At 42.6% G+C, this 15,244-nt stretch overlaps 1 protein-coding gene across 4 annotated transcripts in view; it reads left to right on the forward strand.

Annotated features, from left to right (window-relative positions):
• The first annotated feature begins 1,209 nt into the window (after window positions 1-1,209).
• mctp1a (multiple C2 domains, transmembrane 1a) overlaps window positions 1,210-15,244 on the forward strand; it is a 259,323-nt gene continuing 245,288 nt past the window's right edge. The window contains exon 1 of one of the 4 annotated variants that reach the window (XM_067438205.1): window positions 1,210-2,185. In XM_067438205.1, the coding sequence (XP_067294306.1) occupies window positions 1,526-2,185 (660 nt within the window). In that variant the 5' untranslated portion in view covers window positions 1,210-1,525. The remainder of the gene's footprint in view (window positions 2,186-15,244) is intronic. The other 3 variants (XM_067438204.1, XM_067438207.1, XM_067438206.1) reach the window with 3 other exon arrangements.

Below are 15,244 nucleotides of genomic sequence, written 5' to 3' on the forward strand. Positions count from 1 at the left end.
TTTTCTACCCCCCTAAACCTACCCATCACAAGAAACATTCTGCATTTTTACTTTCTCAAAAAAAACCCGAAAAAACAACAACTCATCCTGTATGATTTATAAGCCTTTTGAAAAGTGAGGACCGCTGGCTGGTTCCCACAATGTAGGTTTTACTATCCTTATGGGGACATTTGGTCCCCACAATGTAATATAAACAAGAACGCGCGCACGCACGCACGCACACACACACACACACACACACACACACACACACACACACACACACACACACACACACACACACACACACACACACACACACACACACACACACACACACACACACACACACACAGACACACACACACACACACACACACACACACACACACACACACACACACACACACACACACACACACACACACACACAAACACAATCATAGAGCAACTACAACCTTCATATTTCAATATAAATATTCATATTCAAATTCTATGGTCTTTCAAAGGACACATGAGTGGGTTTTATTGTGGGTGGTATTGTCTTGGCTTTGCCTTTTAAATCAGTAGCTTAAACTGCATATTTTTGTAATTTTAATGGAAAAAAGAATATTAAAAAGCTAGGCTACCTGCCAGCTGATTAACTCTGATCTTAAGCCAGTGTGTATTATATCAGCACGTTTTAAAGTTAAACACACAATTTAATAGCTCAAATGGCTTGTTAACGTCATGTAGCTAGCCTAATATAATGAAAAAATGTATTCATTTATTTTTCCATTGCATATATACAAAAATATTTTGGATTGATGGGGAGCGTTTAATGTAAAAAAATTTGAATGTTAATTTGCAGCTGAGTGGATTTGACATATTAATATACTTAAATGATTATGGGATTGAGAAAGATAAGGCATACTTCATACAATTATTAATATTAATGGGAAAATTTTACTTTCATAAAATGAAACGGTCGGACTCCAAACCTAACTTTTCTTGTTTTAAAAATGAATTCAAGCTTTATTGTTCGATTTTATGTAATTGCACAAGTAAAAAGGCAATCAGAACTCATAACTTGGCAAGCAGGTATGACATTGTATAAATTGTATTTGGCACTGTTTTTATTTTTATTTTACTTTATCACTCTGTATTTTTGGTTTGAATGTATATGTCTTATTGTATTGTTCTGGTTATGGCATTAATAATAAAAAAAAAAAAAAAATGTTCAGTAAAATATAGATCAAATCCGTATAATTGCGGACATTCACCAGAGGGAGGCGGAGTATCTTTGTATTCTGCAATTATGTATTCGTGTACTGGCTTTTTCTTAGGTCAGATCATTAAGTCATTAAAGAGTGAATCAGATGCACACTCACGTTTAATTCATAGGTAACCCTTGTTGTTGGCAGCTTATTCCGATTTAAACTTTTCTGCTATTGGGCTTTTTTAAAATGAAAACAAAATAATCGGTTTTAGTTTAGACTTCAATGTTAGGGTGCTGTTTAAGACCCTCTGAATAATGCCACTATATCATAATGACCAGATAAAGTGAATGTGTTGTGAGTGCCTGAGTGAGTGTCATTTGCGATCAAGAGCAGAGCACGCGCTCCTGCGCGCTCGCCCGCGCACTTCAGTGTCACTGGCGCTCCGCGCGCTGACAGCCTGCTGCCGCCGCTGCTGCTGCTGGACGGGAACTATGGAGGAGAAACACAAGGAAGATGAGAGCGCCAAAGACCCGCAGTCAGCGTCCTACCAAAAAAGGATGTGGAGGAATTTCCAGGAGAAGACCAAACCGTTTTTGAGCCCCAAACTGGGGTCCGAACGACGCAGCGGGGATAGTAAAAAAGAAAGCGGGCTGTGGATGTTTAAAAGAAAGAAAAAACAGATCCTGGACCGGGTCTTCTCGTCCTCGCAGCCAAATCTGAGCTCCTCAACTCCACCGTCTTTCGTATGCGACAGTACCCTGAGCGAGCAGCCGGACTCCAGCGCCTGTAAAGGGCTCGGGATCTCACCGCTGGCCGTAGCTGATGGAGCATCAGTCAGTAAACCGGAGATTTCCGTATCGGCGCACGGGAGCCCGAAGCTGTTGGTGTCTCATCTGGCGATGTCCCAGCAGAAGAGCTCGTCCTTGGGCTCGACGTGCTTCGAGAAACTGGTGGTGGATTCGGCTGCATCCAGCGAGGATGAGCTAGCTAAAAACGCCAGTGACCTGGTGAGTAGCCTATGATAATGATTTTTAAAATACTAGTTGACCAGAAAGTGCGATTTTTGCATAATAAATTGTATTATCTTTACACTTCTTCCAATTTTTGTCACTTTTATCACACACGTCTCCTCTGAATAGCCTATTGCCTGGTCTTTTCCCATGTGGGGTATTCAGATATCAATTTAAAATGTTGCCTGACCTGCCATTGTGTGGTGCTGCTGATTCACCTCTTGAGTACTTTCTTGTTTAAAGAGGTTTGCTCTAACTTTATTCATAATATTTCTGTCCTTCACATTGTCACATTCAGTGCCCCCAAAAAGAAGCTATTTTTGAACACCTTAGGTAAATGGCATCTGCAAACAAACAATGCTGGAGTTTTACTCAAAACTATCTACACTTGTCAGTTAACTGTTGTCAGTGTCACACATGTGAATTTCAGAGTGACCACAGGTGAATTTAGGATTTCCACAATAAATGTCCATTACTTTTCCATGATTTTGCCAGTTGTTCTTATACATATAAGGGTTTTTAATTATTGCTTGATAAAGATTGCACGCATAATCACAATTTTTAGCTTATTAAGTCATTTTTTAGAGCTAAGCATAACATTTTAGTTTTCAAATAGGCTTTGGAATCGTAATTTTGGTGGGATCTGCTGTTAATAGTTTTTTTTTTTCAAAAGTCTGTTTGTGCTGTCTTTCTTTGAAATAATTGCAGTTTTTTTTCTAATGCAATGCAGTTCACACTTTTTTAAGTGTGAACTTAAAGGGATAGTTCACCCAAAATTAAGTCATATTCAGTCAATCAGAGTCATATTAAATAAATGTCCTGCCTAATCCAAGCATCACAGTAGCAGTAAATGGCAGCCCAAAATTTGATGCCCAAAAAGTGCATCCATCCATTACAAAAGTAATCCACATGGCACAGGGGGTTAATAAAGGTCTTCTCTGAAGCGAATTGATGGGTAATCAAGGGAATTTTCTTGTGTAAGAAAAAATATCCATATTTAACATATAAAGTAAAATATCTAGTTTCCGACAGACCACTTTCCATATTCAACTTACGGAAAAAGTGCAACTGGCGTGCTAGTGATGACGGATGTTAGTGGATGTTTTTGTTCTGCGAGAGGTGTTAGACTTTTTTTATAAGTTGAATACGGAAGGCAGTGTGACGGTCTGCTGTCCAATGTCATCGTTGCGCCAGTTGAGCTTTTTCTGTAATTTGAAAATGGAAGGCAGTCCGCCAAAAACTAGATATTTTACTTGTTAAATATGGATATTTTTCTTACACAAACCCATTTATTCACTTCAGAAGACCTTTATTAACCCCCGGTGCCGTGTGGATTACTTTTATAATGGACGGATGCACTTTTTTGGGCTTCAAATTTTAGGCTGCCATTCACTGCCACTGGCAATGTTTGGATTAGCCAGGGATTTTTTTTTATATAACTCTCAGATTTAATTAATCTGAAAATCAGATTAGCTTGAGGGTGAGTAAATTATGGGATAATTTTCATTTTTGAGTGAACTATCCCTTTAAGTGCCGCAAGCATTACTTTGAGAGGCCTTCCATATCATACAAGTTACAAATTATTTTACATAATGCATTCTCTCTCTGTGTGACATATTAATGCAACCATGAGTTTTATAAAATGCAGTTATGACATCTTATGATATCGGTCCCACAAGAAAGTTTTTCATAGTCACACAGTTTTTCATTGTCTTATTAGCCCTTAGCTGGTGACGTTGTTAACAAGTAGCAGCGCTTGTGGTAATCACACTCTAGATACAAATGTCCCAGATATCTGAAATGACACATCTGCCTTAATGAAGATGTTACGTGCAACTATATGGTTGCAGTATTAAAATTGTAAGGTTTTGAGTAAAATAGCTGTGAGTGAGAGAGAGAGAGAGAGAGAGAGAGAGAGAGAGAGAGAGAGAGAGAGAGAGAGAGAGTTGGTCAAAGGGAAAAACATAAATCAATAGTTACACACTGAATATTTGAATCGGGAAGTATGAGCTCAATGGCATTAGCAGGACTTCATTAAGATATCTTTCTTCAGGACATTTCATATTTCCCTAAATCATTGCAATTTAGTTTAATTAATCAATTTTATCAGACAATGAAAATGAAAGAGAAAGGAATACTCAATTTCAGAGCAATTCCCTTATCAACCATTTGTTGTTTTTACTTTCAAATTGACCTTATTGCAAGATCCTATTTTTTAGGCTATAGTTTATTTTATGAATCTCCATTGGTCATGTTGAAAATGAACAGACAGCTAGATCAGTTGTTGAATATTTAGAAGCTCAGATTTTTATTACATTTTTTAGATTATCTGATGTAATGCTGACTAACATTAATATTTACTTGCTTGAGATAATTGATATCCATTTGGACAAGACTGGTCGACAACATTGCAGACTGACCCATTCTTCCAGCTCAGGGAGATATGTGTGTTTTATAAAGTATGCTCTACTAGCCTAGAAATCTAGACACACCCTAGCGGCCGTGAGTGTCGTCTAGCAACTCTCAATACAGTTCTGAGCTGTAAAAACCAAACTCTGGTAAGGCCAATCACATCGTGTATAGAATCAGTGGGCGGGGCTTAACATAATGATGGCAGAGTTGCGCTTGCGTGCTTCTAGTAAACACAGGAGCTGACGAGCGTCGGCCTTTCGAATCAGCTTTGACCGCGACTCTGGAAGACTTGGAGTTAAGCTTTTCTCTGAGAAAAGAACAATAACGGCACTGAAGTCATTCTTAAAAAGGGAAGATGTGTTCGGAGTTTTGCCGACCGGATATGGCGAATATTTAATCAATTAAAAAGCTCTGCTTCACCTTCATTGCTCTGGTTGGTTGTAGCGATATCCTATCGCGTGCAGAGGGAGTTTGAAAGACAACCGTTTTTCCGCCCCTCGGATTGAGCCCTGTCAATAGTGAGTTTCCAGACCAAACATCTTGATGTGGGTCTGGCTTGTCAGGCTAATGCATTAATAATTTACTATTTCGGTGTGAGAAACCACTGCAAAAAAATTTTGTGTGAATTTTTCGAATAAATCAAACCAAATCGCAATACTGAGTTTGCAATGCCTTTTGACCGATGAAATCAAACAGTGATTCATTTGTGAATCTTTCATTGCTAGTTCTGGTTCTAAACAACTGAAAGCAAACATTCAACATGATTGCTAAATTATTATCAAGGAAACCTATTTTCAGGAAAGTTAATGTAATCTCCATCGCCAGACAATGATTTATTAGTAATTTTTGGCTGGGCCACAGTAGTATTTCACTGGGGCTGTAGTCACACCCCCTGGTTACAAAGCTATCATATTTCTAACCTAGGCTGTTTGCAATAGGTTTTTATATAAAGACTCTGATATTTATAGAAAGATCAAATTCTATGAAATACTATACACTATGTGGGTTTGAGAAGTTCAGTGACATTGTATGCAGAGAAAGCAAAGAAAGAATCAGTGACCCATTTAGACTGATCCATAATTAAACCCTTTACCATATCTTTTCCTCCATAGCATTTATATAATCCTGCAAGGTGATCTCATGAGAATACGTGTCTATTTTTACAAAAAGTGTGGTTCTACAACACGTACATTTACTTACGTTTTCATGCACTTTATAACATACAATATAGACGTTTTGACAGCATTAAAACATAAATCTTTTATGTATTGACAGCAGTAAAAACGTAAAATATTTACGTATTCGTGTGAATGTGTAGCCGCTCCCATTCATGAATGATAAAATCGTGGAATTTCTTTTTTTGATTCTATTAATTGTCAATTAAATGTTTACATGCATTTTTTTAAATGCAGTTTACTTATCTACTTACTGTAATATTTCTCCTTTGCAGCGACAATACGATCATAAAATACTCCAAAACACTAGCCTGACAAGCCAGACCCACATCAAGATTTGTTTGGTCTGGAAACTCAACATAGGCATGGCTCAATCCGTGGGGCGGGATAAACGGTTGTGCTACCGTTTAATAAAAAATTTAAAAAAAGGATAGCGCTACACCAACCAGAGCAACAAAGGTGAAACAGAGCTTGTTGATAGATTAAACATTCACTGTATCCGGTCGGCTAAACTCCGAACACATCTTCCCTTTTTAAGAATGACTTCAGTGCCGTTCTTTGTTCTTTTCTCAGAGAAAAGCTTAACTCCAAGTCTTCCAGAATCGCAGTCAAAGTTGATTTGAAAGACCGCCGTTCGCCAGTTTCTGTGTTTACTAGAAGCACGCAAACGCAACTCGGCCGTCGTCATTATGGCCCCGCCCGCCGACTCTATACACGATGTGATTGGCCCGTCCAGATTGTGAGGAATACAGCTCAGAAGGGTATTGAGAGTTCCTAGACGACACTTGCGGGCAGATTAAATTTGCTGCCGCTAGGGTGCGTCTAGATTTCTAGGCTACCAAAACACAACATAAATCCACTAAAGACTTTATTTATTTGGTGTAATCCAAATCTTTAGAATCCATATGTTTGCGAGGAACAGATCCAATATTAGCCCTTTATCCAGCGATCTTCTAGCCTAGAAATCTAGACGCACCCTAACGGCAGCAAATCTAATTTGCAGCGAGTGTTGTCTAGCAAGTCTTCAGACACTTGTGAGCTGGAAAAACCAAACTCTGGTCAGGCCAATCAGATCATATGTAGAGTCAGTAAAGATAAAGATATTTAAATTAAAGATTTGTTAATATTTTATTTTTTTAGCTGTAAAAACTTAATAATGCTATTTAAATGTCGCCAATAATTCCATATTTTACGTTTCAGCACCTATCTAAACCTACAAAAACATGCTTTGTGTCTTTGAAAGTTACGTAATATGTATCAACGATGAGAACAGGCTGAATACCTTACTGCCATACTAAGGTCCTTTTCCTCTGTGTAGTTCTGATTGAAAGTGTAACAGATACAGGGCTAATTTTACATGAATTAGAGAGACCGCAGCATTTAGATCTATGTGATTTCTGTTTAGGGTAGAACAGATTGCATAAGGTCATGAAGAGTGTGTACAACCATTACTGCTCCTGTGTCGTGTCATCACATTTTTATTACCTCACACCATGGAGGTTTCTTTCAGCTGCGTGTGGAAGAAGCTTCTGGCAGTAAATGTACTTTCTGGCTCTCAGACGATAATACATTTTGCTAATTTGCTGACTTGTTTTAGCACAGTGTCAGGCCTGCATTGTCTTTAATTATCAAGGCTGTCTCTGTAATACATAGTTAAAACACAATAATGAAATGAAATCATTTTGTCATGTCCTTTGACTTTATGTAGGCTAGTGGGACGTTTACATTACAATTAAAGCCTGGTTTCTATTTCAGATTTGTGCAAAACGTTTGAGAAAAAAATATTGGGAAATTACAGCGTTTCCATTAATTAATGTTATGTGACTAAAACTAATTTTTTTCCTTTTCACAAAGGCGGATGTGATGGATTTTGGTAGGTTTATCACTAGCCATTATTTTTAATTGAAGGAAATGTAGGCATGTTATCCAGGAATTAATGGCAAGGAAAGCCCCTTATACTTGTGAGTGGCCACATGTGAGGTGTTTCTGGCAGATTATAGAAGGCTACATGATTTCACTGATGAACTGGTGACTCAGAATGATCATGTGACTTTTACACAAGTCAGTTGACATGTAAATGCGAAAAAAACATTTCCATTGCCGTTTCGAGAAATATTCCTTTTTCGAATTGCCTGGAAAACCATCTCATGCGAGCTTAAAGGGTCATGAAACCCTAAACCAAATTTTCTGAGATTTTAACAGAAGTATGTCTGTTGAACATCATGGAAGACAAGACAATGTTACCATGTTTTAGTTTTGAATGTGTGAGACAACTACTTAATTTAAAGCCTTTTTGCTCTATTTTCAACTTCCTGGTTTAAATTCATCTTCATGTCAATGTCATAGGCTGTGACGCTTTCTTGTACTATAGTACGGCGATGACTCATCATTGCTGTCTCATAATTATTAACGAGACTGCGTGTCTTTATTTTATGAGAAGACGCGTTGCTTGATTCATTACAGCATGCGTTGAAAGCTATTTTCCTTTGACTGAAGCAGCAGCGCTTGAAACAGAAGAGATCGCATACAGTAAGTGAGAGATGCCTTACTGGATCAAAAACGAGTGTTTTTTTCCATTTGTATGAGTGTCTGTGTTGCCTGCGTTCTCTTCAATAGATCCTGAGTCTTCACACAAACGGCATTCATCCGCGCAGACAGTGTAACCACTTTTCACTGCTAATTAACCGATCAAATCCATATACAATTCCACAAAATAAGCCTCAAAAGTTATCAAAGTTATACAACAGCGTGTTCACATATATTTCAAAGCAGAAAACAAATTGTGAATGGCTTTGTATTCAACTGTGCATTGAATTATAGTTGTCACAGGATATATGCATTTGTGTAATGTGAGCTTACAAATCCATGCGTATATTGTGTTGCGTGTGCATTTGTGGGAATCTTTGATGCTTTTAATGAGAGCAAAATAAAATCAGAAGAAGCCGTTGCTGTGCTTACTGCCCATTTACTCCACTCCGCTGCTAAACCACGCCCACTTTTATAGCATTTTTCAAAATTGGAGTGAGAACCGAATGCTGCTGAAACAGGGGGTTTCATCACCCTTTAAACACTTTTTGCGATATATAGGAGTTCTTGCGAAATTGACGTGTTTTTCTAGGCATGTGCCGATATCAATTTTTCATGTTGTGATTAATTGCTGAAGTTTTATCACGGTATACGATATTATCACGGTATTGAAAGAAGTTGCAAAAAAAGTGTTGCCATAGCATAACAGCTTTAAGAACTATTTTTGTAATAACAAAAATAACTGAATGTTTAATACAATAGTGCACCAAAAATATATACAGCTCTGGAAAAAAAAAAGAGACCACTTAACATGTTAAGTCAATGTTAAGTGGTCTCTTGATTTTTTTCAGAGCTGTAAAAGTACAATTTTCAAACAGATTAAAGTGCAAAAGAATTAGGCTATAAAGAACAACAGGTAGGCTAACAAATAAGGTCTCATTATTTAATGCATTAACTAAGATTGAGCAACAGCTACATTTGGTACAGAAAGTATAATGTTTTTGTTAATGTTAGTTAAGAAATACTGATCATTGTTAGTTTTATCTTAGGTCCATAAAAAGTTATTTTGATTGTAATGTTATTAAACAGTAACTAAGAAATTAACATTACTCAGAATGATTAATTCTTTATAAGTATTTTTCATTGTCAGTTTGGTAATAATGAAGTCGGATGTCTCAAAGTTTTACCGAACAATAAAACATATTTAGAACAGTTCTAATTATTAGGGCATGTTGTAGTCCAGACTAAAACATAAAAATGTTTAAGTTTGAAAATAAATAGCCTATTAAGTCTTTAAGTATTAAGTATTTGGTGCTGTGATGAACAACATTGAGATTACAAAAAACGAATGGCTGTTTAAAAACAACATGTGTTTTTGTTTTGTTTGCGGGTTTCCGGGGTAACAGCTGCATTCTGCAGTTTATCAGCGCCCTCTGCTGTCACTGAGCGGCACTTCAGCAGCGCGTCTCCTTCACCGGTTCAGTCATGTACAAACGCACGTTGAGCTTGTTTATATCTGAGCGCTTCCTTTTGACGCAGAATACAGCGGTGTTGAGCATTTATACGGTTGATGGGCAAAGTATTCTTGAGTGCATTATAAAAAAATTATAAATTGTTAATAAATTATTATTTACGATATTTTAAAGTGCCCACGATAACAATATTGTGCATATTCATTATCGTGATAAATCACATTATCGAAAATCGGCACATGCCTACGTTGCGTGTATTTTCAAATGGCAATTTCAATTTGCGCAATTTGAAGGGTAATGAAAACTCAGCTGTTTGTATTGCTTCCAGACAGATTGTAAATTTGCTGGAGATCACATACTCGTTTCTCTGATAAACAATGCTACAGCAAGTTATTTTACTTTGAAATGTGTGTTTTTGTTATGGTCTGTGTGATCGGCACCGTGCCAATTTATCCAATAGTGTTTTGAAACCACAGGTTGCCTGAAAAAACACAGTGTATTGCTGCCATGGAAGCCAACAAACAAACTAGGTCAGAGATCGCAGATTTTACCTGACTTGAAAAGCCTCGGCAGTCATCTTAAAAACTATATTAGCGGAAGTACGTTAATGGATAAATCAATTATTAATTAAAGGAAGTGTATGTAAGTGGCCAAAACTGGTACTGCAATAACTATCCCCGCGATTCGGTTGTGTTGGGGCGATTCCGTTGTGTTGTGGCGATTCCGTTGTGTTGGGGCGATTCCGTTGTGTTGTGGCGATTCAGTTGTGTTAGGGCGATTCGGTTGTGTTGTGGCGATTCGGTTGTGTTGTGGCGATTTGGTTGTGTTGGGGCGATTCGGTTGTGTTGGGGCGATTCCGTTGTGTTGGGGCGATTCCGTTGTGTTGTGGCGATTCAGTTGTGTTGGGGCGATTCGGTTGTGTTGTGGCGATTCGGTTGTGTTGTGGCGATTCCGTTGTGTTGTGGCGATTCGGTTGTGTTGTGGCGATTCCGTTGTGTTGTGGCGATTCCGTTGTGTTGCGGCGATTCCGTTGTGTTGGGGCGATTCCGTTGTGTTGGGGCGATTCCGTTGTGTTGTGGCGATTCAGTTGTGTTGTGGTGATTCAGTTGTGTTGTGGCGATTCCGTTGTGTTGGGGCGATTCCGTTGTGTTGGGGCGATTCGGTTGTGTTGTGGCGATTCCGTTGTGTTGTGGCGATTCCGTTGTGTTGGGGCGATTCGGTTGTGTTGTGGCGATTCCGTTGTGTTGGGGCGATTCCGTTGTGTTGTGGCGATTCTGTTGTGTTGGGGCGATTCCGTTGTGTTGTGGCGATTCCGTTGTGTTGTGGCGATTCCGTTGTGTTGGGGCGATTCCGTTGTGTTGGGGCGATTCCGTTGTGTTGTGGCGATTCCGTTGTGTTGTGGCGATTCCGTTGTGTTGGGGCGATTCGGTTGTGTTGTGGCGATTCAGTTGTGTTGTGGCGATTCGGTTGTGTTGTGGGGATTCGTTGTGTTGTGGCGATTCCGTTGTGTTGTGGCGATTCGTTGTGTTGTGGCGATTCCGTTGTGTTGGGGCGATTCCGTTGTGTTGGGGCGATTCCGTTGTGTTGGGGCGATTCCGTTATGTTGTGGCGATTCCGTTGTGTTGTGGCGATTCCGTTGTGTTGGGGCGATTCCGTTGTGTTGTGGCAATTCGGTTGTGTTGGGGCGATTCGGTTGTGTTGTGGCGATTCGGTTGTGTTGGGGCGATTCGGTTGTGTTGTGGCGATTCCGTTGTGTTGTGGCGAATCCATTGTGTTGGGGCGATTCCGTTGTGTTGTGGCGATTCCGTTGTGTTGTGGCGATTCCGTTGTGTTGGGGCGATTCGGTTGTGTTGGGGCGATTCCGTTGTGTTGTGGCGATTCCGTTGTGTTGGGGCGATTCCGTTGTGTTGTGGCGATTCCGTTGTGTTGGGGCGATTCCGTTGTGTTGTGGCGATTCCGTTGTGTTGTGGCGATTCCGTTGTGTTGTGGCGATTCCGTTGTGTTGGGGCGATTCCGTTGTGTTGGGGCGATTCCGTTGTGTTGGGGCGATTCCGTTGTGTTGTGGCGATTCAGTTGTGTTGTGGCGATTCCGTTGTGTTGTGGCGATTCCGTTGTGTTGTGGCGATTCCGTTGTGTTGTGGCGATTCGGTTGTGTTGTGGCGATTCGGTTGTGTTGTGGCGATTCGGTTGTGTTGGGGCGATTCGGTTGTGTTGGGGCGATTCCGTTGTGTTGTGGCGAATCCGTTGTGTTGGGGCGATTCCGTTGTGTTGTGGCGATTCCGTTGTGTTGTGGCGATTCCGTTGTGTTGGGGCGATTCGGTTGTGTTGGGGCGATTCCGTTGTGTTGTGGCGATTCCGTTGTGCTGTGGCGATTCCGTTGTGTTGGGGCGATTCGGTTGTGTTGGGGCAATTAGGTTGTGTTGTGGCGATTCGGTTGTGTTGGGGCGATTCCGTTGTGTTGTGGCGATTCCGTTGTGTTGTGGCGATTCGTTGTGTTGTGGCGATTCGGTTGTGTTGGGGCGATTCCGTTGTGTTGGGGCGATTCGGTTGTGTTGTGGCGATTCCGTTGTGTTGTGGCGATTCCGTTGTGTTGTGGCGATTCGGTTGTGTTGTGGCGATTCGGTTGTGTTGGGGCGATTCCGTTGTGTTGTGGCGATTCCGTTGTGTTGGGGCGATTCCGTTGTGTTGTGGCGATTCCGTTGTGTTGTGGCGATTCCGTTGTGTTGTGGCGATTCCGTTGTGTTGTGGCGATTCCGTTGTGTTGTGGCGATTCCGTTGTGTTGTGGCGATTCCGTTGTGTTGGGGCGATTCCGTTGTGTTGTGGCGATTCCGTTGTGTTGTGGCGATTCGGTTGTGTTGTGGCGATTTGGTTGTGTTGTGGCGATTCCGTTGTGTTGTGGCGATTCCGTTGTGTTGTGGCGATTCCGTTGTGTTGGGGCGATTCCGTTGTGTTGTGGCGATTCGGTTGTGTTGTGGCGATTCCGTTGTGTTGTGGCGAATCCGTTGTGTTGGGGCGATTCCGTTGTGTTGTGGCGATTCCGTTGTGTTGTGGCGATTCCGTTGTGTTGGGGCGATTCGGTTGTGTTGGGGCGATTCCGTTGTGTTGTGGCGATTCCGTTGTGCTGTGGCGATTCGGTTGTGTTGGGGCGATTCCGTTGTGTTGGGGCGATTCGGTTGTGTTGTGGCGATTCCGTTGTGTTGGGGCGATTCCGTTGTGTTGTGGCGATTCCGTTGTGTTGTGGCGATTCGTTGTGTTGTGGCGATTCCGTTGTGTTGGGGCGATTCCGTTGTGTTGTGGCGATTCCGTTGTGTTGTGGCGATTCCGTTGTGTTGGGGCGATTCGGTTGTGTTGTGGCGATTCCGTTGTGTTGGGGCGATTCCGTTGTGTTGTGGCGATTCCGTTGTGTTGGGGCGATTCCGTTGTGTTGTGGCGATTCCGTTGTGTTGTGGCGATTCGGTTGTGTTGTGGCGATTCGGTTGTGTTGTGGCGATTCCGTTGTGTTGGGGCGATTCCGTTGTGTTGGGGCGATTCCGTTGTGTTGGGGCGATTCCGTTGTGTTGTGGCGATTCCGTTGTGTTGGGGCGATTCCGTTGTGTTGTGGCGATTCAGTTGTGTTGTGGCGATTCCCTTGTGTTGTGGCCAATCCGTTGTGTTGTGGCGATTCGTTGTGTTGTGGCGCTTCCGTTGTGTTGTGGCGATTCGGTTGTGTTAGGGCGATTCCGTTGTGTTGTGGCGATTCCGTTGTGTTGTGGCGATTCGGTTGTGTTGGGGCGATTCGGTTGTGTTGTGGCGATTCCGTTGTGTTGTGGCGATTCCGTTGTGTTGTGGCGATTCCGTTGTGTTGTGGCGATTCCGTTGTGTTGGGGCGATTCCATTGTGTTGTGGCGATTCGGTTGTGTTGGGGCGATTCGGTTGTGTTGTGGCGATTCCGTTGTGTTGTGGCGATTCCGTTGTGTTGGGGCGATTCGGTTGTGTTGTGGCGATTCCGTTGTGTTGTGGCGATTCCGTTGTGCTGTGGCGATTCCGTTGTATTGTGGCGATTCCGTTGTGTTGGGGCGATTCGGTTGTGTTGTGGCGATTCCGTTGTGTTGTGGCGATTCCGTTGTGTTGGGGAGATTCGGTTGTGTTGGGGCGATTCCGTTGTGTTGGGGCGATTCCGTTGTGTTGGGGCGATTCCGTTGTGTTGGGGCGATTCCGTTGTGTTGTGGCGATTCAGTTGTGTTGTGGTGATTCCGTTGTGTTGTGGCGATTCCGTTGTGTTGGGGCGATTCCGTTGTGTTGGGGCGATTCGGTTGTGTTGTGGCTATTCCGTTGTGTTGTGGCGATTCCGTTGTGTTGGGGCGATTCGGTTGTGTTGTGGCGATTCCGTTGTGTTGGGGCGATTCCGTTGTGTTGTGGCGATTCCGTTGTGTTGGGGCGATTCCGTTGTGTTGTGGCGATTCCGTTGTGTTGGGGCGATTCCGTTGTGTTGGGGCGATTCCGTTGTGTTGTGGCGATTCCGTTGTGTTGTGGCGATTCGGTTGTGTTGTGGCGATTCGGTTGTGTTGTGGCGATTCGGTTGTGTTGGGGCGATTCCGTTGTGTTGTGGCGATTCCGTTGTGTTGTGGCGATTCCGTTGTTTTGGGGCGATTCCGTTGTGTTGTGGCGATTCCGTTGTGTTGTGGCGATTCGTTGTGTTGTGGCGATTCCGTTGTGTTGGGGCGATTCCGTTGTGTTGGGGCGATTCCGTTGTGTTGTGGCGATTCCGTTGTGTTGTGGCGATTCCGTTGTGTTGTGGCGATTCCGTTGTGTTGTGGCGATTCCGTTGTGTTGTGGCGATTCGGTTCTGTTGGGGCGATTCGGTTGTGTTGTGGCGATTCCGTTGTGTTGGGGCGATTCGGTTGTGTTGTGGCGATTCGGTTGTGTTGTGGCGATTCCGTTGTGTTGTGGCGATTCAGTTGTATTGGGGCGATTCGGTTGTGTTGGGGCGATTCGGTTGTGTTGTGGCGATTCCGTTGTGTTGGGGCGATTCCGTTGTGTTGTGGCGATTCCGTTGTGTTGGGGCGATTCGGTTGTGTTGTGGCGATTCCGTTGTGTTGTTGCGATTCCGTTGTGTTGGGGCGATTCCGTTGTGTTGTGGCGATTCGGTTGTGTTGGGGCGATTCCGTTGTGTTGGGCCGATTCCGTTGTGTTGGGGCGATTCGGTTGTGTTGTGGCGATTCCGTTGTGTTGTGGCGAATCCGTTGTGTTGTGGCGATTCCGTTGTGTTGTGGCGATTCCGTTGTGTTGTGGCGATTCCGTTGTGTTGGGGCGATTCGGTTGTGTTGTGGCGATTCCGTTGTGTTGGGGCGATTCCGTTGTGTTGTGGCGATTCCGTTGTGTTGGGGCGATTCCGTTGTGTTGTGGCGATTCCGTTGTGTTGTGGCGATTCCGTTGTGTTGTGGCGATTCGGTTGTGTTGTGGCGATTCCGTTGTGTTGGGGCGATTCCGT

The sequence above is a fragment of the Pseudorasbora parva genome, chromosome 3, assembly GCF_024679245.1.
Source record: "Pseudorasbora parva isolate DD20220531a chromosome 3, ASM2467924v1, whole genome shotgun sequence".
NCBI classification, from domain to species: domain Eukaryota; kingdom Metazoa; phylum Chordata; class Actinopteri; order Cypriniformes; family Gobionidae; genus Pseudorasbora; species Pseudorasbora parva.